The sequence below is a fragment of the Coffea eugenioides genome, chromosome 2 (assembly GCF_003713205.1).
Source record: "Coffea eugenioides isolate CCC68of chromosome 2, Ceug_1.0, whole genome shotgun sequence".
NCBI classification, from domain to species: domain Eukaryota; kingdom Viridiplantae; phylum Streptophyta; class Magnoliopsida; order Gentianales; family Rubiaceae; genus Coffea; species Coffea eugenioides.
In genome coordinates, this window is record NC_040036.1 from 24,962,004 (window position 1) to 24,985,710 (window position 23,707).

General features: G+C 37.3%; 4 protein-coding genes across 4 annotated transcripts; 3 read left to right on the top strand and 1 right to left on the bottom strand.

Annotated features, from left to right (window-relative positions):
• The first annotated feature begins 97 nt into the window (after nt 1–97).
• Nucleotides 98–4,384, top strand: LOC113762618 (cinnamoyl-CoA reductase 1). Its single transcript, XM_027306152.1, has 3 exons — nt 98–649; nt 2,049–2,398; nt 4,000–4,384. Exons 1-3 carry the CDS (start codon nt 155–157, stop codon nt 4,151–4,153), a joined length of 999 nt encoding a protein of 332 aa, XP_027161953.1. The 5' UTR covers nt 98–154; the 3' UTR covers nt 4,154–4,384.
• Nucleotides 4,385–4,941: 557 nt separating this feature from the next.
• On the top strand, nt 4,942–7,314 carry LOC113762737 (START domain-containing protein 10). The gene is made up of 5 exons (XM_027306311.1): nt 4,942–5,252; nt 5,417–5,672; nt 5,796–5,954; nt 6,121–6,267; nt 6,971–7,314. Exons 1-5 carry the CDS (start codon nt 5,023–5,025, stop codon nt 7,088–7,090), a joined length of 912 nt encoding a protein of 303 aa, XP_027162112.1. The 5' UTR covers nt 4,942–5,022; the 3' UTR covers nt 7,091–7,314.
• Nucleotides 7,315–10,612: 3,298 nt separating this feature from the next.
• On the top strand, nt 10,613–11,962 carry LOC113759314. Its single transcript, XM_027301880.1, has one exon. The coding sequence runs from the start codon at nt 10,613–10,615 to the stop codon at nt 11,960–11,962; it is 1,350 nt and encodes a 449-aa protein (XP_027157681.1).
• A 2,382-nt stretch (nt 11,963–14,344) lies between these two features.
• LOC113761463 (probable leucine-rich repeat receptor-like protein kinase At5g49770) lies at nt 14,345–23,240 on the bottom strand. Its single transcript, XM_027304463.1, has 19 exons — nt 22,959–23,240; nt 21,771–21,891; nt 21,612–21,683; nt 20,905–20,979; nt 20,740–20,811; nt 20,072–20,233; nt 19,896–19,970; nt 19,341–19,412; nt 19,164–19,235; nt 18,987–19,055; nt 18,775–18,849; nt 18,580–18,651; nt 18,312–18,452; nt 17,697–18,169; nt 17,426–17,587; nt 17,200–17,336; nt 16,451–16,670; nt 15,978–16,213; nt 14,345–15,188 (listed from the first exon to the last, which is right to left on the bottom strand). Exons 1-19 carry the CDS (start codon nt 23,038–23,040, stop codon nt 14,715–14,717), a joined length of 2,862 nt encoding a protein of 953 aa, XP_027160264.1. The 5' UTR covers nt 23,041–23,240; the 3' UTR covers nt 14,345–14,714.
• Between the last annotated feature and the right edge of the window lie 467 nt (nt 23,241–23,707).

Genomic DNA, 23,707 nt, shown 5'->3' on the forward strand with positions numbered 1-23,707 from the left:
CACATCATACTCCCTCATTATCTAGTTAGTTAAAAAAAAAGTAAAAAAAAATCCATATTTAATTCAAGACTCTTTAATTTCTCTATTTCTCACAAATTAAAACAAAAAAAGAAGGAGTCCTTCAATTTCAAGTTGATCCCAGCTTCCAACAGATATGGCTGCTACAAAATTGATCAACACCAAAGAACCAGTGTGTGTAACTGGTGCCAACGGTTTCATCGGCTCATGGGTAATCAAGACCCTTTTAGACCAAGGCTACACCACAGTGCACGCTTCCATTTTCCCGGGCTCTGACCCATCTCACCTCTTTTCACTTCCTGGTGCCGCCGGCGACCGGTTGGTGGTGCACGAGGCCGATCTTTTGGATGCTGAAGCAATGCGCAAAGCCATTGAGGGATGTGCCGGCGGGGGTGTTTTCCACGTGGCATCTCCATGCACACTTGAGGACCCGGTGGACCCGCAAAAGGAGCTGGTGGACCCGGCTGTCAAGGGTACTTTGAACGTACTGGCGGCGGCCAAAATGTACAACGTGAGGAGGGTGGTGCTTACATCGTCGATTTCGGCTATGGTGCCTAATCCGGGATGGCCCCGGAACAAGGTTTTTGATGAGTCTTCTTGGACTGATCTTGACTACTGCATTGCTCGTCAGGTCAGAGGTTCTCTCTTAAGTTACAAATTTTGGATGATAGATAATCTACACTTGGAAACTCTGATCAAGACTGTTGGCATGTGTTTTCTAAATTCCGGTATAAGTTCCTAGAAAGCAGTGGTGGATATACGTAAAATTAGATATCCCGTGTTTGGGAATTGAGGAGAATATCTTTTACTGCTATGAAAAGCAGAAGTGGGGTTCTTTGTTTGCAATTAGCATATTTTTTTTTGAGGTTGTACACAAAATTCAAATGATGTTTTTTTTTTTCCGGGTGTAATATGAAACGTGACAGGCTGGATTATTTGATGAGAGGTCCTGTTTCAGGGCTTTTCCTTGCTCGAAAGTCGAAACCTATCCTACTTGACCATGCTCAGTCTACTGAATTTAAGCTGATGTATCAAGCAAATTTTTTTATTTAAATAAGTTTTTTTAGTAGTGCTACCAATTGAAGGTTTATGACTTTATTCTGAATTTAACTCTGGAGAGGAGCTTGTAAACTTTGTCAAGACTTTTGGCTCCTCTGAGTGTTGACTATATATAATTAATTAACATGTATTTTATGCGAGAACGGTGATCCCAAACTAAACATAAAGGTATTCTAACAGAGGATCATCTGCTAAACTGGAAGTGTATAAAGTGGCTTAGAGTGGAAGACAAACTGACATGGAGGAATAACATTAGAGATGGAATTTCATGTGCTCACTTTTTTGAAAATGAAAGCGTAAAGCAGTCTTTAGCTATATTGGCTGTTTTAAACCCTATTGTGGGGTATGTGTCTAGTCACATGGAATGAGAAAAATTGGAGGACATAATATTGCATTTACTGTGCGCAAATATGCATGTAGGGGCTGCAAATTTATCATCATATAAAGTTGGTGTAGGACGTCTAAGAATTTGTTTAGACATGAATTCTATGAGTTGGTTCACAAATTCTTCGGACCCAAAGCTTGAGCAAGACATCCATTTTATATCAACAGCTAACAGCCATGTATTGGGAATGAATAGTTTTTGTGCCAGAAACGTTTTATGCCTAATCCTATATGTTTGTTGCATCTGAATAAAGGATGTGAATACCAGAGGTCAAACTATGCATTTTACAGCTTTCATTTTGAACTAGAGGGGCTTGGTAAAAAATTATGTTTAGGTAAATGTTCATTGACTAAATCTTATTGAACTTTTTTTAGTTATGAACGTAATAAATGTGAAGAACTGTGTATTCTGCACATATAAGGTAATTATATGATTGTGTTGCCTGTTTATGTATGCTAAGGGAACAAGTTGTTTTGTCCTATATTGATTAAGTGAGCTTGCATTCACAGAATGAAGCATGATGCTTGTTGGGTGCACTCAGTGAAATTTGGTTATAATTACTTTTTATTGGTAACTGTTGTTACAGAAATGGTACCCCGTGTCAAAGACACTAGCTGAAAAAGCTGCATGGGAATTTGCAGAGATGAACAAATTGGATGTAGTTGCAATCCTCCCAGGAGCATGTCTTGGCCAACTTCTGCAACCTTGTTTAAATGCAAGCTGTGCTGTTTTGCAGCAGCTGCTTCAGGGATCAAAAGATACACTGGAGTACCATTGGCTGGGGGTTGTGCATGTCAAGGATGTGGCGAAGGCACAAACACTACTTTTTCAAACTCCTAATGCTTCTGGGAGATATCTTTGCACTAATGGTATCTACCAGTTCAGTGATTTTGCAGATAGAGTCTCAAGACTTTTTCCTCAGTTTCCTATTCACAGGTCTGTGCATTTTGTTTCTTTATATATGTCTTTGTTGCATCTTCTTAGGCCTTCCATAATCAGATCCTCATTTCAAATGAATTGGTTACTTTGTTTCTACTTTGAAATTTTATGTTGGCCAAAGTAGAGTTACATAACTGAACTGTACTTTTACAAATTGAAAGCTGCAATTATAAACCTTGTGTCTTCTGCTATTCAAAAAATTGTTTGAAATTCTAACACAAAATTCAGAGAGGGAACATAACTGGTCAAACCCTAAAATCACCTATTTTACTGTCAAATAATATCTCCCAGATGTGCAACACTCATGGTGCTAATACTTCAAAAGCCTCTTAGTGAAATTGAAGAGAAAAATATTTTTATCCTCTTGGGGAACTCTTCATGAAAGGAATTTATTTAGTTTGTAGTAGTATCTAAACCTAAATTAAGTGTGAACCAGTAAATTAACTGGATCATGGTGGTCAAATTTCAGTTTGACTGATTTGACAGATTAGGCAGTTAGTTAAGATTCAATTTGAACCCTCATCATAAGTTAAAATGTGAGGGGATCAAACACTTCGAAATGAAAAAAAAGAAGACTCGTGACTATCAATCAATTGGGAGTGTGGTGGAACTTAATTATCTGTATGCTACAGAGTTGAGAAACTATGTCTTAACTCTACAACTTACATCAGCCGGCAAAATCTATAGAGTGTCAAAAATTTGTCATTAAATGGAAATTGCAGTAAAAAAGAACATCCCCAAGCCCTCATCTATTTTAGAACACATGTAATTTACAATTATGGCTGCAATGCCTTGAATCTGGATGGCCAGTATACATGAATTGCTTTCGAGCTCTGAAAAACATGTGCCTTTCCATCATGAAAGCAGTGAAGAAGGATTTAGAAAGAGCTCAGAGGACCCAGATATATGGCATTAATCATGCCTCATAAGATGCAGAGATTGTCGTGTTTATTTTTCTATTGACATGGATTTTAAATATTTGGTAACTTTATCTTTCTTGTTTCAACCATGTTTACATGATTGTCCATAGTGGTGGTTCCACCCCACAGGGTGGAAGCTTCTACTCGATTGAGAAAAATTATTACACCTCATATGTAAAATCTTGGCATGCAGGCCCCAGCTTCAGTGGAATTTTGTTCTTCAAACTTATCCATACCCGCAAAGGCCATCTTTAGTTTTAACTAGGCCCCAAAATTAATTTGCATGTAGTAACAAAAGTTGTAGGCAAATAAAGTAAAGGATTAGACATCTGTTTCAATCATCTCCATCTTGCTTCCCATACGCCAGCTTGAAATATTTGTGAATTCATTGTGCAGAGCTTCTTATTCAACGGTAGCTTCTTTTATGTAATTTCCTTGAGTGATTGATCAAAGGGTATGTCACAACACTCTAGACTAATTTGAGTTCTGGATTAAAGGAAATTCAATTGAAACTAAAGGCTGAGGAGGATGTGGAAGCCAGCATCATATTGACGAATTAGAAACCTGTTTAAGCTAATGAATGTTAGATATTATAAACCTTTTTCCAACGTTATAAGATCCTCTTCATATAATTGACACCTTTTTGTTTGATAATTTTGACCTCTGACTGCTATGCAGGTTCGATGGTGAGACAGATCCAGGTTTGGTGGCTTGCAAAGATGCTGCAAGGAGATTGATCAATCTTGGGATTGTTTTTACACCCGTGGAAGATGCTGTTCGGGATACAGTGGATAGCCTTAAAGCAAAAGGCTTCCTGGGACAGGAAAATTGATCATCTTTACGTCTTTTTCCCGCTAAAACTTACAGCATATGCCATCATTCTTCTTTAATTTTTGAAACTGTAATAAAGTCAATGAGCTGTTTTTCTTTTTGTTTAGCGATGTAATTAGTATCCTTTACAGTTGTATCGGTATTAGGACCACCACATATTACACTGAACCAACTTGATTGTTAAAGATGCAATATATTTACAGAGAAATGAGTAGGCAGCCTTTTTTTTTTTTGGGGTTCATGCAGCTTATCTTATATAGTTTGACCGCTAGTGGATCACGAGGATGCTTTCTTGTTTTGATTGTATCGCCAAAGCCATTGTATGAGAATCAACAGAATAGCACCAAAACTCGGTTTACGATTTGCAGATGGTATAGAATATAATATGGCATCTAAGAAATGTATATCGTAAGTGCTTTTTCTATACCAGGAGCAAATATCTAATTGGCTGATTCAGCCCCAACTCAATGCTGCTCTGAAATGAATAAGCAAAACAGTAGTTTCAAGACTTGTAAAAGCTTTTGGCCTGTTCATCATCATGGCACGTGATGGGGGACCAAGTAAAAGGGTTTTGTTCTGCAAATAGTTTTGTCACCCATAACCAGGTAAAATTTAATACCAGTGAGTTCTAATTAAAACAGCCTTAGTCTGGATTTAGTTGCTAGTATTTTTCTCCCTGTTCTCTTTTTTTTTGTGCGGATAAAAAAGAATAGATTCTTTTGCTATAAAGAAGAGTTGGAATGGTTAAGGAGGGAGAGATGTGGGGAAGATGATGCACATGGATTGTTGGTGACTTCAATGAGAGCGAAAAGAGAGGGAAATGGAGATAAAGACGCGCAATTTTAATCATGGAGGTTCCTCTGGCATTCCATGTGCATCACTCTTCACCCCACTTCTTACCATTTTAGCAACCTAGCTTCATCTCCATCTCCATCTTCCCTCCCCAAACAATCTAGGACTTGTCCTTCTATACCCTACTCCCCTTGCCCCACCTCAACCCTCCTCTCTTTCGTATATATCATCTTCAAAATTTTCCAACTTCCCTGCATTAGAGGGAATCGTAAGATGAGCAATAGTCCAGCTCCTTGCAGCAGGTCCTGGTAAGTTCCATGTCCACAAGTACTTGTACTACTTGAATTCATCTTGATTTTATTTTTAGAAACACGAAAATAGTAGCCCTTCATAAGCTCACCCCTTGTCACAAAATCCTGGCTTTCCACTGGCATCATTGTGACTAGTTGAATTTTTGGTGAACTTTGGATAGGTCGATTAGTGAGGACTCTTTGAGAAGATATGTGTTCTATGCAAGTGAGAATTGCATTCAGGAATTATTGTCAGCTTCGGACTCCAACAAAGTTGGAAGTGGAAATGATGGCTGGAAAGTGCTAGGAATGGACAATGGTGTTGAGATATCGAAACGTCGGTCTGGATCCCTTCATACCTTTCGCAGTCGTTGGCTGCTAAAATCAGTCTCACCCCAGCAGTTCATTACCGTCGCTAATGCCATTGATGCTGCAAAGGTGAATTTCAAGCATTGCTATGTACTAGCTAGCTACTTGATATTAATTCAAACCCCCAGAAAAGGAAAAAAAAATAAAGATTTTGACTTGATTTTGATATATTTCATCTGGGATTTTGTACAGCAATGGGATTCTGATATAGTGGAAGCAAGGTACATAAAAGATCTGGAAGAATACCTGAGCATCATACGACTCAAGTTTGGAGATTGTGCCAAGCCTCTCTTCAGAAACCGAGAATTCATTGTTTATGAGAGACGTGAAACTATGGATGATGGAACTCTGGTAATTAACCTGTTCAAGATGGACCCTGGATACATTTATTGCTGCATGCTCTTTAACTTTGATGCATCCATTAACTAGTTAATTAAGCAGAGTTGCAACGATTATCCATAGCCAATAATGAAGTTTAGATTGATGAATTATGACTAACATGTTATAGCTCATGCAGGTTGTTGCAGTAGCTTCTCTTCCAAAAGAAATAGCATCTGGATTGAGCCCGAAACAAAATAATTCCATCAGAGCCCTATTGTTGCAGTCCGGATGGGTTGTTGAAAAACTTGATGATGATTCCTGCATGGTTACTTACGTAGTTCAGGTAATTAACCTTTTTTTTTTTCCTCTTCTTTTGGATTGAGCTTATTGTTTCATGTATACGTTCTATCATTGATGCAATAAAAACTATGTACAGGGTATATACCCCCCCCCCCCCCACCAAAAAAAAAGCCTCGCTTTCATTGCTTTTCTTGATATTGATTACTAACTTCGTGTTCAAGATAAATCCTTTTTGGTGATTAGGCATGGAAGAACCCTATCTAGAAGCCTCCTTTCTACAAAATTGTATTAGTAGTGTCACTTCCACTGGTGGTTACTAAGCACTGTTTAAGTGCTATTTATTCTAAAATTCTCTATTTCTAATGTAAATTAAAAACAAGGAAGATTTGCATATTATCTTCAACTCATTTACCAGAACTTTGAAGACTTTTTTAACTATTGCGCCCTCAAAAAAAAAAAAAAAAAGGTCAGAGAGTTATTTTGTGGTCACATCTTTTTTTTTTTCTTCTCATCTTACTTGTGCTAATCATCCCCTCTTTGCAATTTTAAGCATAATTTTATCCATTATGTCCATTAGTACTATTGAGACTTTGTTGGGCAATACGAGGGTGAATTATGCACTATGATATGAAACTTGAAGGAATATGCTAATACCTCTGAAAATCACATTAACAATTTTATGCAAATGCTGGACCCAAACCTCTGACGAGGGGCTAACTTCAACTTGTTTGAATTTTCAATTTCAGTTGGACCCCGCAGGATGGTTGCCCAAGTGCTTCGTGAATCGATTCAATACCAAGCTGGTGATGATCATTGAAAACCTTAAAAAGCAAGTGCTGGCATGTCCCACCCATGGTGATTCTTGATGATTATAAGCTGTATAAAGTGGAAAGTAAACAAAGGAAAAGTATTATTCTGCAATATGAAGAGACCCTATATAGTAATAATCTATGCTTTATCATAATTAAGTTGATAACTGACCAGTAATCCAGCCATTATATCATCAAGAAAGCACTTGCTGATCATGGATTTTTGTATTGACACTGATTAATGTATCGAGCCAAATCAAGGTCCAAGATTACCATCCAAATCCCAAAACTTTGATCGACATCTTCATTTTGAAATCGCTTTTGGTGGGATCCTAGAATTTTTACGTGGAGGAATCATTAGTCAGGTCATGATCATCTGGGGAAAATATAAAGAGCAAAAGCATGATGTTCATGTATAATTAATTTGAAGATGTAATAATTACCCCTGTGACAACAAGGCGCTCCTAATTACCAGCTTTAGATCCAAATGTTTTGTCTGATTTACATACTTACTTAATTAAAACCCTTTATTTTTCTCAGTTCACTATGAAGCCTCTTTCCATAACAGGTCCAATTAAGCATCTCTAGTTGTTGTTTTCCTTCGAAACGAAACTTGCACAATCTCCTCTAGCATGAGTGTTATCCACTAATCACACGTAAAGTTGTAATATCAAGTAAAAATTTAATTTCTACTAATTAAGATACAAGTAAAAATTTTGACTATTTTAAAGGACTGTAAAAAATACTTTTAAATCTTGGCGGATGCCCTGTGGTGTCCTGGAAAAATAACGCAACCGGAAGGGGTAGCCAGCTTAACTGAGAAGGATATGATACCTTGCCCACATTTTGGCATTGACAAAAGCGTATATTAAGGTGATAAAAATTTCTTCTCTTAAAATTAGCAATTAACCAACATTTCAAAGGGGTTTCATTTCAAAATTTGTTGACCAAGTGCTCTTAGTGTAGTTAGTTGACTGCGTCCTCACTGACTTTAGATCAAAGATTGGCAACTTAATTAAAGAACCAATTAGGATATTCGACACTCGACAGGCCAGGCTAACTTCGGCCATTGGATTGAATCAAACATTGATAGTGTCAAACATGGAAAGACTGCACAATTTGATTGCAATATAGTTTTGCACATGGATGTCCTCAAAAGCCTATGTTTTTCTTTTCACTATATAAAAAAGGGATTTAAATAGATTCGACTCCGGTCATCACGAGATATCTCAATTACTAAAAGTCTACGTTGAATATGCATATAATTGGCTTTTTTAACTAAACCAATGTCTTGGTTGACAATTTACAACTACCATCTATAAAGGTAAACATAAAATGGGTTCCATCCATCATAAATAACTACTGACTCCCTCTTTGTCTCTGACTTGAACATGAAAGCGTGGAAAAGGTTGGCTAGCTATTCGGGTGTTAGCTAGCCTGTCATGGTTACAATCAAGATTGAAGGTTGAGTTTGGTGTTAGCCTTTTTGGTGGCAAATTGGGACTTACAGTTCATGCAGGCATATCACATCCAAGATCAAAAGGATGGCGACACAAAATTAATACTACCAAGTACAAGAGTCAATATCAAAATCAAACTTGGTTGAGAAATATGTGGCTAGAGTAAAATGTTCGAGTTCAAGTGAACTTCATAAACTGCAGGTTGCACTAAGCATCAATTAATTTGAGTGTAAATGACTGCTAACTATCAGATTTATCATGGTTTTAATCACGTAACATAAGCAAGTGCATGGTAGGTACAAAACCATACACTAGGTAATGGAAAGATTGTTATCAAATTGAAAGAAGAAAAAAAAAATAAAATAGCAGTATAGTGCTGGAAGACAGGAGAGGAGTGGGGGAGGGGCAAGATTCTGGCAAAACTCATTTAACCCCCTTCCATCTTTCTGTCGTTCCCCTCTGTGGTATCTCTTAGGCTTATAATTTCTGCTAAAGAAAGCATATTGCTCAACTATGTAATTATTTGGTTTATATTATTAATAAAAGCTATTATCGCTTGGCCGAAAACAAAAAAAAAAAAAAAAAATGCTTGGCCGAAAAAAAAAAAAAAAAAAAAAAAAAATTATGATGCGTCGTATTTTATGCTATTCAATGGAACAACGAAATCCAATTTGTAGAGTACGGAGTACCGCAACTAAAGCTATGAAGCGTGTGCCAACTCTCACGGTTTTGGGGTGGGTGACAACAGAAAGCGTGAACTCGTTTGAGGTTGTTTGTTTTACGCCATTATTAGATCCAAAACGCGTCTTTAGAGCAGGTATGCAGTACATGGATGGTGGCTTCTTGTCCATCAAAACTGATTATAAACCTCAATTTAAGCCTAGGCAAGTTCAATCGAAAAGGGTTGGAAAGATGAACCAAAGTATTTGATATTCAAATCCAACTCCACTTGGTATGAATTCGTTTGAACTTGGTTTGCTAACTAATCAAATCTAGACCGAGCAGCGTTTTATGCTCGATAATTTTCAAACTCGATAAAAAGTTCGTTCAAACTCGATTCTGTCAGTAAACAAGTAAAATTTGAACATAATTTCAAATTCATCAAAATAATTAAACAATCTTGAACACTAAGGTGTTCAGTTTGAGTAGACTCATTTACACCCTACCATTTAGGGTACAAATTAAGGTGTTTTTCTTTCATCTCCATCATATTTGAATCTACTCCTGTGATTTTTTTTTTTTTTGGGGTCAAAAATTTACTGTTGTGTTTAGAAATGTATACTATCATAGTCATTCATTGCCAGATTCAAGTTGGAGCGGGATCAAGAGTTCACTTAAATTAATATGGCTGACATCACTTAAGATATATATACAGGGGTCTCGTGATCAGAAGACTTGAAAATGATATAGTAATACTTTGCTAATTTGAATATGGACATATATATTATTTTGACCTCAAAGGCATATAACAACTATAAATTCCCGCCCTCGAACGAATACAACGGCAGGTTACACTGAACACAGGCCTAAATAGATGTCAGTGTTTTTGGAAAAGTGAAGAAATTTCACATAATAATGTTTAAATATCAAGAGGGCAATAAATGTGAAATTTTTGCATCAAAATGGCAGAATATGTGTAAAATAATTTATTATTCAAACTAAATATAGGACCCTAAATATGAGAATTAACTTTTTACATACTGACCATGCGATAATTCTCCTAACTTTTTATATCGAATTTCAAATTTAAATTCACACACAATCTTTATACTTGTTAGTGTTTTTTAAAAAAAATGAGGGTACATAGAAAACTTTTTTATATTTATATAATAGTATCTTTAGTTCTGACCAGTACAGTGTTCAGTGCTCATAACATGTCTGAAAATTTCAAGCGCAAAGGATGCCGCCTTCCATGCCATCATCCCACTAGTCTTTGCTCTTACCTTTCTTTTCCTATTACTACAACTTACAACCAAGTGTTCTTTCGTGGAGCATTCTCCTCTGTTCCACACCAATATTACAGCACCTGCAGAAACCAAAGCACCAACGAATTGAGGCTGCTTCAAAGGCTAAAACATAAGGAGATAGTGCCTGCAGGTCGCTCTAGCTAGCTAGATCAATGGGTAGTGGAGATGATGACCACCCTTCTTCCAAAAGACCAATCCAGCACACTCAAACCAAGTACAAGCTCAAAATACTGTTACTAGTCATCCTGACGAATCTCCTCACCATTTACGTCTTCACTGGTCCTTCTCTACCCATCGCTCAAAACCTTTCGCTGCCTACTTGGGACCACACGAAACTCTTGAATGAGCTCAACATCACCAAACGTGAGCTAGCAAACAGCCGAGCCCAAAACTCAGACTTGCAACAGCATCTCAAGGCCAGCAATATTCTTACGAAATCTCTACTAACTGAGCTCTCTCGCCTTAATGCAGCTATAGACCAACATTCTTCTTCTAAGGAGGGGTCCTCGATTTTCAGCTTCGATGATCTTTTATCTGATCTATCTACTGAAGCCAAGATTGGAATGGGCCCTCAGAAGCTCCCGTTGGGGTACTCCCCGCGATCGGGCACAGACGAGCTCTACCCTTCAGTGGGAGGAGGTTGTTTGAGGTATAAGGAGGAGTTAGCACAATATATGACGTATAAGATTGGTGGAGAATGCCCCGTGGATGATGTTTTTGCGCAAAGGCTCATGCTCAAGGGGTGTGAGCCGCTGCCAAGAAGGCGGTGCCACCCCAAGTCTCCAGCTGGTTATAAGGAGCCCAATCCATTGCCAAAGAGTCTTTGGACGATGCCACCTGACACAAGCATCGTTTGGGATCCCTACACTTGCAAAAGCTATGGTTGCTTGGTTGAGAGGAAAAAGCTTCCAGTATTCTACGACTGCAAAGACTGCTTTGATTTAGAAGGCAGGGAGAAATCAAGATGGCTCTTCGACAATGGAGGCTTGGATTTTGGGATCAACGAGGTTTTGGGTACAAAACCTCATGGAACTATTCGGATTGGACTCGATATTGGAGGTGGAACGGGCACGTTTGCTGCCAGGATGAAAGAAAATAATGTGACCATTGTCACAACTTCTATGAACTTGGATGGTCCATTTAACAGCTTCATCGCATCCAGGGGATTGATTTCGATGCACATGAGTGTCTCGCAGAGGCTTTCTTTCTTTGAGAATACTCTGGACATCGTGCACTCGATGCATATTTTGAGCAATTGGATTCCTGATACCATGCTTGAGTTTACACTTTATGATATTTACAGGGTATTGAGACCCGGAGGGATATTCTGGCTCGACCATTTCTTCTGCCTAGGTTCACAGCTGAATTCAACCTATGTTCCAATGCTCGATCGTGTTGGATTCAAGAAACTGAGATGGAATGCAGGCATGAAGCTCGATCGTGGGATTGACAAGAATGAGTGGTATTTTTCTGCTTTGTTGGAGAAGCCAGTGAAATCCTGAGGTATAGATGTGTTATCGCATTTGTATTTGACAATTTATTAGACTACTAGTCCAAAGATACAAATTGGTTATGATACAAATGCCAGAAACAATTAGCTACCTAATTTGGTTATGAGTGAACAGTACAAGGATTGGGAGGAACGACAGCAAGACTAGATTTTGATTGTGATAAACTAGAAAGCTTTTGCTTGAGATACGATTATCAATCAAAATTCTTTTTTTTTTCTTCCTGAGAATTTTATGATACGAAAACCAAAACCATCCTAATATCATCCATAAAATTGAAACTATAAGAGTCCGAATCAAGTAGATATGGCCGAACAAGTTGCAATGATTAATTGCAGCAGCAGTGGCGAGTTAAGATCTCATAGACATCCACAGAATTAATAACAATATCAGTCCACATCTAACAATACAAGATTTCAATGAAGTCCTACCACTTTTTTCTTGTGAAGTAGGCATACTCTGAATCTTATACAACCCAAAAATCCAGTAATCACGTAGTAGGTAATAGTCATGCTTAATAGGATATCTTGGACATAATCATTATCATTATCATTATCATTACTGTATAAAAAGTATGAATCTTGGTATTGGGGGAGTGTAAGTGTAAGCACTTTTTTATCTTAGTTTTTGTTATCCCTAAATTACTCTCATGTCTTTTAATTATAATTATTGCATTTAATGTGGCACTAATTAAAAGAAATAAAACACTCCAATTGATTACATCTTATTAGTATTGGTAATTATAATTAAAAATTGCTCATTAAAAACTATTTACCTACCATTGGACTCCATTTCCAATTATTATACGTATCAAAATTTCTTAATTGATGCATGAAAAATTTATCATTAGTCATTAGTTGAGATTGTAAAAAAAAAAAAGCAATGTCAAAAAATAAATACTCTTTAGAAAATGGAGAAACATACAAGGAGAAAAGAACCCTTATACAAATAAATCGTCATGATATTATACAAATATCACGAGCAAAATTTACAATTATGCACTTTTTACCAATATGAAGAATTTTTCATGTTGCACCCAATGGAATTTCAATATACAAAAATTGATGACACCTTTATAACTGAAATAGCAGTATTAAACTAGAAAAAAGAAATCTGAAATACTAGCACAATACAAACCACTATTATCATTAATAGCAACCGATCAAAACAAGAAGAACTGAAAAAATGAAAACTATTTATAAAATGACATAAAGTAAATAGCAAATGAATTAAAAAGCTAGAATACAATTCAAATAATATCAAAGACAACATCAAAATCATTGATATCTAGGGGAAGACGAACATTGTTATTGAAAATAATATAGTAATGCTTCAGTTGTATTGGTTTGAACAAACCAAATCCATCCATCAAACCAGAAGTCATCTCTAATGATAAAATAAGAATCATGATAAGAGTAAACTTAAATGAAGAATGATAAAATGAAAATGATATCCAAATTGTTTTTGATGATGCCTAAAATACCCTTATTTTTTCTTCTAATGATTACATATATTTATTGTATTGCAATATTAGTGAATAATGGAAGCAGTTATGAAATGAAAAGCTTAAAAATTAAGTAAATTTCATTTATGGTGACAATTGTAATTAGACATATACAGTGCATTCCCCTAATTGATAATAATAATAGCGATTATGGATTAAAAGTTGGCAATTAAAAAATAAAACACTGCATTATACAAAAAATTAATATTAAAATTGTTAATTAGCCACAATTCTCATTCCAATTCCATGATCATAAAAAAACTAATACTAAAACCAAAAAATATTGTGCTCATATGAAACAAAATAGACTTGATATTATCATGAATATACAATGATTTTGGTAAAACATGATATTATCAATATTTGATATGTTAGAATTCAAGTTATAAATAAAAAAGTGTTTGGTTCATAATTCCAAATTCAATCCCGAGGGACATATCAACTACATTGAAATGTTTTCTGTCTCTTTTTATTTAATAAAATTTAAAAAATAACTAGCTTAAAAAAATAAATAATATAAAATTACTATATTATGATGTTGATGATCAAAATTTCATAAAATTTTTTTAGTATTTAAAGAATAATATATTTTTAGATATTACAATCACGTGCAAGCACGTGAACTATTACTAGTTAAATGAAAATCATACATAACAACAATTTCATCACGTGAGTGCAGACGGATGAACATTCTTAAGGATCCTGCAAACGAAAGTATGAAAAGGCCCATTGACTAAAAAGAGACACACCTCTTTCAAAGTGAAAGATGAATTTTCAAAACAGCCAACGGAAAGGAAATTAATTTGGGATTCGGAAAAATATTATGAGAAAGAGAACCAAAGAAAAGAAAAAGTAAATACCAGCCACACTAGTTAATTCACAAGGCTGTCCAAGTTCATTTTTATCAATAGATGGCAGTGCATTTACAATCGGCAACATTAACTTAGACCAGAAAGACACTACAGTTTTAGCAGAGTGAAATAATTAATTTAACTAAGCAGACTCACACAGAATTCTTGCTGGTTTCCTATGTGAGTATTTCTCTTCGACACTTGGGCTAGAATGTAGCCTCTATAGACTTTTCCATCGACATTGTCGACCAACATCAAATTGGAGGAAGATTGTACAAAACACTCTTCTAAGATGTACAAATGAAGAAAGGTCTAGGCGATGACCTGCTACTTACAGAACCAGGTTTTTAAAAATCCTTACATGTTAATGCCAAATGCCAGTGAACAAATCTCACTTGGGCTCCAACTTGGAATGAGGATAGGCGCCGCTGTAGACAAAGAGACTATCATCACTGTAAGGATGTTCATCTCCCTTGCGTGCTCCATCGTAGTTATCTGAAGTTGACGCAGATTCGGTATGGGGGTTCAGCCCAGCCAGTTCCATGATGCTCTCAATCTCTTTCACAACCTCACTCATTGTTGGTCTGTTAACTCCCTCTTCTGCAACACAATCCAATGCCAGATCCACGAATTTCTCTAGACTTCCGGGAGCTACACTTGACACAATGACAGGGTCGATAAGTTCTTGAAGGTTATAAAGATCTTTTGTCTTGTCCATTGCTAGCTTCACCTCCCGAACAATGTATTTCCCCTTTTCAATTGGGGCTCTTGCAGTTATAAGCTCCAGCAGTAACACCCCAAAGCTATACACATCACTCTTCTCAGTCAGTTGTTGAGTCATGTAATATTCAGGATCCATGTAGCCCTGAACATAAAATCTCAGCTCTCAGATTTAAAACGTGTGCTTGAATCCACCAATAATGGTAAGGAGCTTAAGCCATATACTTGCATGATTCATGAATGTTAGTACTTCTGATATTTCATTCATAATTTGGGATCCATTTTCTTTACCCCAAAACTCAGGAATTCTGGCACATAAGCAATGCTACAATGTGATGATATTGGCCAATAACTATAAAAGGCAATAACGTTATGGGTGAACGAATATCCTTTCTTTGGAGATGCATGATTCATCAGGAGAGAGTACCTTTGATGCATGTGCTCATGTGAGAAAGTGTGTCTGAATAGAAAACTCTGAATTACCAATGACAACTATGGAAAGGAATACCAAATATAGCCATAGAATGAATGAGATATCTTGTTCATATCGTTTGTGTAATATGTGACTAAGAGAAACATACTCTGGATCTGCTCCTAATTTGTCTGTATGCCCTTCCCAGACCTTTTTAGCAAAGAAGCCTTCTAGTTCTAGTGTTTGCCTTCAAAAAACTGTTATATAAACATTCCTTTCCTCTATCCCTAATGTTATTCCTTTTGTTCGTTGTCTTCTCTATCCTTTTCTATTTTGGTCATGAGTGATCCCATCTAAAGTAACTAAAAATTTGAGATTGAAATGCCACAGATGTCATTTCCCTTCCATTCGACTCTCTTTCTCCCAGGCAAAAGAAAAACAACTAAGACAGGAAATAAAATGTGGATGCTATAAGACTTTTGTACAGGAAATATTTGAAAACTCAGCAAAAACTTTACTGACCATTGTCCCTTTGACTTGTGTAGTCACATGAGTCCTGTCAGGTGAACCCATAGGCTTGGACAGACCAAAATCAGCGACTTTTGCATTCAACCTTTCATCCAGCAAGACATTATTTGATTTTATATCCCGATGTATGATTGGAGGATTAGCAAGAACATGCAGATATTGTATTCCCCTTGCTGCACCAAGGGCTATCCGGAGTCTCCTCATCCAGTCTAACCTGATCCCCGACTTCCCTGCACAGAGAGATACTGAATTACTGAGTAATCCACCCTACTGTAACTAGTCCCCTCAACTATAAAGTTGCTTAGAGTGGATGACTTTCAAACTTCGTCAATTTATGGTAGATGCCCATGAATGTTGTTGAAATTCAATGAGTACTTTTATGTATAGAAAGAAAATAAATTTAAGAGAGCTTCAAGATTAGTTTACATGGGTTTAGATTGGAAACAAAGGATCAGATCACAAACTACCTGAAAGGCTATCCTTCAGTGTGCCATTTGGAATAAATTCATAGACTAGCATTTCTTCACCTTGATCAAAGCAAAAACCCACCAGGCCGACAACATTCCTGTGGTGAACCCTTGAGAGAAGCTCAATCTCAGTTTTGAACTCAAGAGCACCCTGCGTAGATCCTTGCTGAGCTCTTTTAACGGCAACCAATTGTCCAGTGGGAAGAGTTCCTCTGTATACCTGAAAGGCATGACAGTAATTGATCATGGTCTATAATCTTTTATGGTAGTTACATAAAGATGTTTGAAAAGAAGAATTGATGGAAAATTGCAAAAAGAAGGAAAATGCTTGCAAATGCGATCTAAGAAGATCGGTAAGTACTGTTGCTGCAGTGGTGGTGGAACCTGGAAATCTGATTTGGAAGAGACAGAGGGAGAATATCTCGTGTGGTTAAAAGTTTAAAACCTTTAGAAAGTGACATCGCATCAAATTTCTTGGGACAAACTTTAAAAACTAAGCTAAACAAAATTTAGTTTACTCTTGAAAGGGGAAAATCGTTGCCTTGTGTTCAAGACTCTCTAAAGCATTTCTTTTGACAGTACATCCTGATGGGAAGTGAAACATGCATGTTGGACCCAAAAAAAAAAAGAAAAATCTTTGAGATGATAAAATATTTCCTAATTTGGAGATCATTACTGTGTTAATAACATGTATGGCAGGAGAAGGATGCACTTCTTGGGTCAGGGTGTAAGATTAGTGAGAAGCTAACCTTGCCGTAACCGCCGGACCCAATGTCATTAGCTTCTGAGAAATTTTTTGTGTACTTCTTAACCTCTTCAAATGAGAAATTCCGTGCTCCTTTTAACTGAGGAACACCACCATTGTTTTTACTTCGGTCCCAAGATGCTGCATCCATGAAATGAAATAAGGTGGTGAAAACTGAACTGAGTATGATTTAAGAAAATTTACAGCAAACATTATTATATCCAAGTTACCAAAAGGATCAATGTGTTTAGCAGCTATTTCAGCTCTTCTTTTCTGGCGGAAAGCATAACCTCCTGCAACAAGTAACAATAAAAGGAGGACAGAACCACCCACTGCTGCTCCAATAATAATAGCAGTGCTGCTAGATGACTTGTTTGAGCTTGAAAGATCACCTGAAGGAGAAAGAACAGATAAAACCATGAGGAGAATCAAGAAGAAAGAAGAAATAATACTCCATATAGACAGTCGACCGAAGTAATAACATCTGAACATCTTAACTACCAGTGAAGTATTGATAGCCGTTCGCACGGTAGAAGAAAGGCCCAAAGAATGGGGGAGGCTTAAATGTTTGATTGCTAAGCGCAAAACCAATTGCAGAAATTCCTGTGCGGTTGAAGTAACCCAGGCCAGACGGAAAAACTTCAAGGCTTAAAGTAAGATAGTCATCTAAATTTTTTGAGGGATTACTCAGAGAAACTGAATCCACAGGCAGCTGATGAGACTGAAATGTGAACATCAATCTCTGTTGCAGAGCCAGAAAAGTGCTCAAGTTCCCCAAGTTAGAGAACGAAGGAGCCCGGAAAAATAGGGTGCCCGTGTATGGATATGCACATTGACAGTTGGGGCTAGAAACTTGATCTGATCTGCACTGAGGCCTCGAGCAATTACTCGGAGTTGTATATGAGGAATTGGCTTGTCGAGGAGGGATACAGTAGCTTTGTGTTTCTCCTTGACAAATTGGGTTATCTACAAGTCTGCAGAAGATGATAAATCATTCTAGTGAGATCATGAGCTCTCAAATCTAAGAAAAAAGTTGATAATAACATCCAACACTAACTCGATACATTGTTCACTGCTGTAGAAAGGATTGTGTTTTTAGTATAAAACAGAGCTTACATTATCTGAATACTGCGGTACCCACCAGCTCTGTCAGTATAGGACTCAACTGTATTATTTTGCAAATCAACTAATTGTAGCTCATTGCTGTAACTGGATCCAAGACTCAGGGTGCCATTGATTCGATTATTCTTCAATATCCTGTCATGCCCAAACATCGTGCTTGCGGTAATTATTCTCATAACAAGCAGTTCATCAGCTATTTAATCTTGTAAGGGAGATGGTAAACGGTGTGATAAAAGTTCTCTTGCAGAATACGAATACTCACACAGACTGCAGCTGAGCAAGGCTGAAAAGCGTTTCTGGAACTCCCCCCCGAAGATTTGTGTTTTCCATTACTCTGTGATTAGAAACAAAAATGGGCATCTCTATTAGGTTGCAAAGTTTGAGCACATTCTCACTAAGTTAATACATATGTATATGAGGCACATTCATTGCTGGAGATAGAGAACGAGTTATGTACAGCGTTGTCAAAGACGGTAAGGTTGAAATCCATGGAGGAAAATCCGATGCATTAAATGTATTGTTGCTCATATCCCTGGAGGGGGAGGAAAAAAAAGAAAGAAGACTAAGCACTACCATTGTCAATTTGTCCAATGTATTGAGTACAGTACATACTCCATCGATTTCTCATTCACTGCAGGCTTTGAATTCAAGAGCACTGGTGCAACTTACAGGTAATTGAGGGAGGTCATACCGGTGAGATCAGGCAGGGGCCCGTTCAAGTTATTGTTTGATAAGAACCTGATAAATAGATTCATTGTTAACAATAAAAACTAAATGGGCAGACTAATTTGCTGGTAAAGTAATAAAAATTTTGAAGTTGGCAACTCATTCATTTGCGCAGCTTACAGCTCCTGAACACTGGTGAGCTTGCTGAGGTTTTGCGGAACTGGTCCGCTCAATGAGTTCCTATCAAGGCGTCTGCAGAATGACAGCAAATTTTGCTGAATAGCTCGGACAGGAATTTTTTCAAGGCTACAGATACTGCCAAAACATATGATTTGAGTATGAGACTGTAACACTTACAACACCTCCAGAGTTTGGATAAGGCCCACGGTGGAAGGGATTTTTCCCGTGAGCTGGTTATTCTCCAGTAGCCTGCAAAAATTAACACGTAGAAGGACAGAAGATTAATCATGCAAGGTGTTAGATTCTATGATCAAGATGTTTATGCCGTTAAATCCAATAATCCATCTGCAATTAGCCATTGAAAGAAGAGAATCAGCTTTTCGCCTTTCCTCTGAATAGTTGCCAGCACACATGCATGGTTACTGCAAATTCAAATAAGTGCCTGTGTGTTGCAATGATGGCCCAAGAATTAAAAGACATTTCTAGCAGGTTAAGTTCTTAATAGTTCAACATGCAAGATGACGGTCAGATTGACAGCACAAGGCAAACATGAAGTTGGTTCTTTTCCATTTCACATAAGTCCTGCCTGGGATTGCAACTACATACCCACACCTCTTGCTTTTGATCCATACGCAACTTACAAGGTTGCCACCCATGGGAGAACAACTCATCACTTTTCTTGATTAACTAAAACACTGTATAAAAGACACGGAAATTCTAGAAGGGGCTTACAGATGAATCAGAGACATATTTCCACTGAAAAGTTGAGATGGGATTTCACCAGACAGCTGATTCTTGCCAAAGTGACTGCAATAAATTGTGATCGATGTTGTCACTTGTCAGGACTATTACTATTCTAAATACAGGAAAAGAAAGCAAATGTAGTCTTAGAGAAGCATTATGTATACAAGTGCTGTGTCTGGACAAGCATATCAAGACCAGGTGCAGTTCCATTTGAGACAGGTATGCTGCCAGAAAGCTTGTTGTCGGCTAAATCCAGCCAATGAAGTCTTGGTAGAGCACCGATAGAAGGCGGTATTGGGCCAATAAACTTGTTAGAATTTAGCGACCTGAATTACACAGTGAAAAAGTTTAGAACTGTGTATAATAAGATCAAAATTATATGCAGAAGTACCTAGTGTATAACCTCAAACCCATAATTGTGAAGATCCAAGGCTCGTATTAAAATTTTCATTCGGATTTGACTTCCATTTACAACACAGGGGGTAGACATTTTATACTCAGGATGTTTCTACACTTGAGGTCTATAATTAAAGGAAAAAGAATTTCAAGTAACGGACAAGGCAAATGTGATCTGATGCAATTTTCAGTCCACATTGGAAACCAAGCAACTGGCTTTACTGTGATTGCCAATGCCACAGCCACATTGATGTAATGTGGTGAATTATTTGCAATTTTCGTTCATATTTCAGTATTTAAGTATGAAAAAGTGCTCATTGAATTCTATCTGACAACATAAACTAGTCATAATTGAGTGAATTCCTGGACTTCTTGATTTCTTCATATTCTAGCCATTGAATTGGATTGGAGATGAGTCCCAAATGGAGATCCTTACAGAGTATATAGCTGCTTCATAGATCCTATGGTGTCTGGTATCTGACCAGAAAAGCCACAGCCAACGAGGATTCTGTCATCCAATCAGGAGCAAACAGATATCAACATAAATTAATCTCATTAATTTACGGTCAGTGTGGTCTGACAAAAGTATGAGTTTCCTTACAAGCTTGTTAGCTTTGCCAAATTTCCAATTGTTCTGGGAAGAGATCCAGTTAATCCTTCATTGTATGATAAATCCCTTCAGCCAAAAAGCATAAATGGATCAAGGTCGATGTTTTTAATAATGAGAACAGGTGTGTGTGTGTGTGTGTGTGTGTGTATATATATATAAATATAGACAAGTGAACATATAGCTCTCATGCACATGCACAAATAGAGGAAGAGAGACTTGGTAAGTAATCATTTGAGTAGGAGTATAGACAGAGTTGAGTTTTAAGTCATGCCAGTTAAGCATCAGCTGCATGCATGCATATGATAAAACAGGAAATGGCCACAAAATCGCAACTTTTAGACAGCATGGATGTGTGTTCTGAGGTAGATAATAGAGAAAATCCACTACAAGTGAGACGGCCAAATGGGTAATAGTACTCTCAAATGTGAAGGCATTGTATTAGTCATGAAATGCCAGGCTGGAGAGTGCGGCTTCTATGCTCATCATTCAGGTTCTAAGAGGAAAATAAATACTGAAAGGTAGCAGCAAACATGCTGCTTGACAGAGAAAATGAACGAGTACTAAGGGGCCTAGTGTTCAATGAGAACATTTTTAAGTAAATGAATAATTTTGAGTAAGGCATCAAATGGCTTCACAGAATATAAACAGGAATGTCTTCATCTAGATGTCAAAACAGAAACTCTAGAAAAATGACCTACAGAGTCAGCAGTTCAGATAAATCGGCGATGTCCCCAGGTACTTGACCACTCAAACCAACGCTCGCTAATGTTCTGCAAATTTGTATCAGCAAATCAAGTCTCAAAGGAATAAATGATTTACCAGTAAAAGATTCAAGGTGAAAGTTGAAAGAATTGTACATAGAGACGACGCGAGAATTGCTGCATCCAATCCCATCCCAACCACTCCCACATGGATCTGTTCCAACCCAATTTGGTGGTGCATTCTCCCATCCAGATTTGAGAGATTGCAGAGCAGCAACTGTATCGCAGATTCAGAGAACTTTTTTGTCTTATTGAAAAGTCGCAAGATAAGGCATTGACTTGCCAATGCCCATATGTCACGAAAAGAGTACTTGAATGAGGATTAAACCAGGTTCAAACCAAATTTCACAAGAACCAGGACCAAGCAATACTGGGTACTATGGGCAACTAAAATTTCCATTAGTAAGATAAGAACGAGTGCATTTTTCTTCTTTGATCTTTAATTCCCATCAGATAATCTAACCAGCAGCAATCCATAACAATCAGGACAGACGATTCAGCAAGCATTAATCATCTAGTTCTTACCTATAGAAGATCTGAAATCATGCAAACATTCCAAGATACAAAATTGGAAACCATATTAAGCAAAATTATAGTCAACTTGGGTAAGTCTGCTGCAGAAAAAAAAAATAATGAACTCATTAAAAGCAGGACACGTTGATCTGTGTCATTAGACCTCCTATATATCTTTGCTTGGAGATGCAATTGAAGTGTCAAAGGAACATAGCTGAACGCAGCATGCTTGGGCTGATAATTATGAGGCTTCTAGCTGAAACTAAGGATGGTCAGTTTTAAGTAGTGTCGTACAGGAAACCTTTTGGCATTTCCGAACTGCCTCTCCTAGGTCCTTGATCAGGGGAATGGTGATCTTGATGACCATAGGAAAGGATGCCAATAATGCTGCGAAAGATCTCAAGGAATGAAATTTAGATAGTTATCTTGTTTCTTCGACTTCAATAACAAAAATTGCATGAACCTTCACAAACTTGAGCAATTAAAAGCCCAGTAATTCGGTTAATAGGTGAGAGAACAGATTAATGCTCAGGGGGAAAAGAACCAGACAGATATAATCCAGAAAGGATGGATTTATCATTTTGGCCTCATAACCAAACTCAAGTATGGAAAAATCGTCCTCATTCACCAAGAAAAAAGAGGGATGAGAAAAAACAAGATCATCAATTGGAGCCACTGGACAGGAGCTCCCACAATACAGGAATGAAAATCATATTGTTAACATGATTGTTGCGGATGAGCATACTGGACACAAGAAGTAGACCAACTTACAATCCTGTGGATTTGTGATTGCTGCTACAACCAAAACTTGAATGAAGATAACCAGCAGATACGGCTGAATTCTTGCGAACATTGTGAGCAGAAATTCTCGCCAGGAGCAGCTAGACCATGAAGTTTACTACTACTCTTTAACCCGTTCCCTAGCATAATCTACTAAAGGTGCAGTTGACTTTGACTTTCACTGCCGAAAGAGCTTCATGCATAAACAGATAAAACTTGCTGGCCTCTAGCTCATCCTGGAGAATCATACCTACTTGTCTTGATATTTTAAAATAGATATTTTATTTGTTCACGTCTAATCTACTTAGTAAGAAAACTATAACCCCAGCAAAGAAATAAATGGTCCAATAAGTAATCTAGAGTGCCCAATTGCATTTACACGGTTTTTTAAGAATTGTCACAGGTCAATACGCTTTTTTAAACCCCTTTAGATTCAGACGGACTTGAAAAGGTAAAAGACATTTCTATGAGAAGAGGTTAATGATTGGTTTAATTATTGACCTGCAAGTTGATAAAATCTTATCAGAAGGGTAAAGCCCTCCTCCTCCTCCTGGTTATGAAAGGGACATTTTTCTAAGGTTTTATCGCAGTTGGTGAGTCAAGTCCAGTTGAAACGTTCAAGTCAAGCCATCTCTGCTCGTAATTTACACTTTACACTCCACATGGAAAATGACATTAACAAGCCTGAGATTATCGTAGGGTTGAAATTTTCATGAGTGCAGAAACTGCAGATTAACACG

Bases quoted from the DNA above. Each gene is read 5' to 3' on its own strand.
- LOC113759314 (XM_027301880.1), top strand. From the start codon at position 10,613: ATGGGTAGTGGAGATGATGACCACCCTTCTTCCAAAAGACCAATCCAG.
- LOC113761463 (XM_027304463.1), bottom strand. From the start codon at position 23,040: ATGTTCGCAAGAATTCAGCCGTATCTGCTGGTTATCTTCATTCAAGTT. The intron at 21,684-21,770 runs GTACAATTCTTT...ACAAATTTGCAG, and splicing joins AATTCTCGCGTCGTCTCTAT to AACATTAGCGAGCGTTGGTT. The intron at 18,652-18,774 runs GTACATAACTCG...TTCTAATCACAG, and splicing joins TTACCGTCTTTGACAACGCT to AGTAATGGAAAACACAAATC.
- LOC113762618 (XM_027306152.1), top strand. From the start codon at position 155: ATGGCTGCTACAAAATTGATCAACACCAAAGAACCAGTGTGTGTAACT. The intron at 650-2,048 runs GTCAGAGGTTCT...CTGTTGTTACAG, and splicing joins ACTACTGCATTGCTCGTCAG to AAATGGTACCCCGTGTCAAA. The intron at 2,399-3,999 runs GTCTGTGCATTT...ACTGCTATGCAG, and splicing joins CCTCAGTTTCCTATTCACAG to GTTCGATGGTGAGACAGATC.
- LOC113762737 (XM_027306311.1), top strand. From the start codon at position 5,023: ATGTGCATCACTCTTCACCCCACTTCTTACCATTTTAGCAACCTAGCT. The intron at 5,673-5,795 runs GTGAATTTCAAG...GATTTTGTACAG, and splicing joins ATGCCATTGATGCTGCAAAG to CAATGGGATTCTGATATAGT. The intron at 5,955-6,120 runs GTAATTAACCTG...TAGCTCATGCAG, and splicing joins CTATGGATGATGGAACTCTG to GTTGTTGCAGTAGCTTCTCT.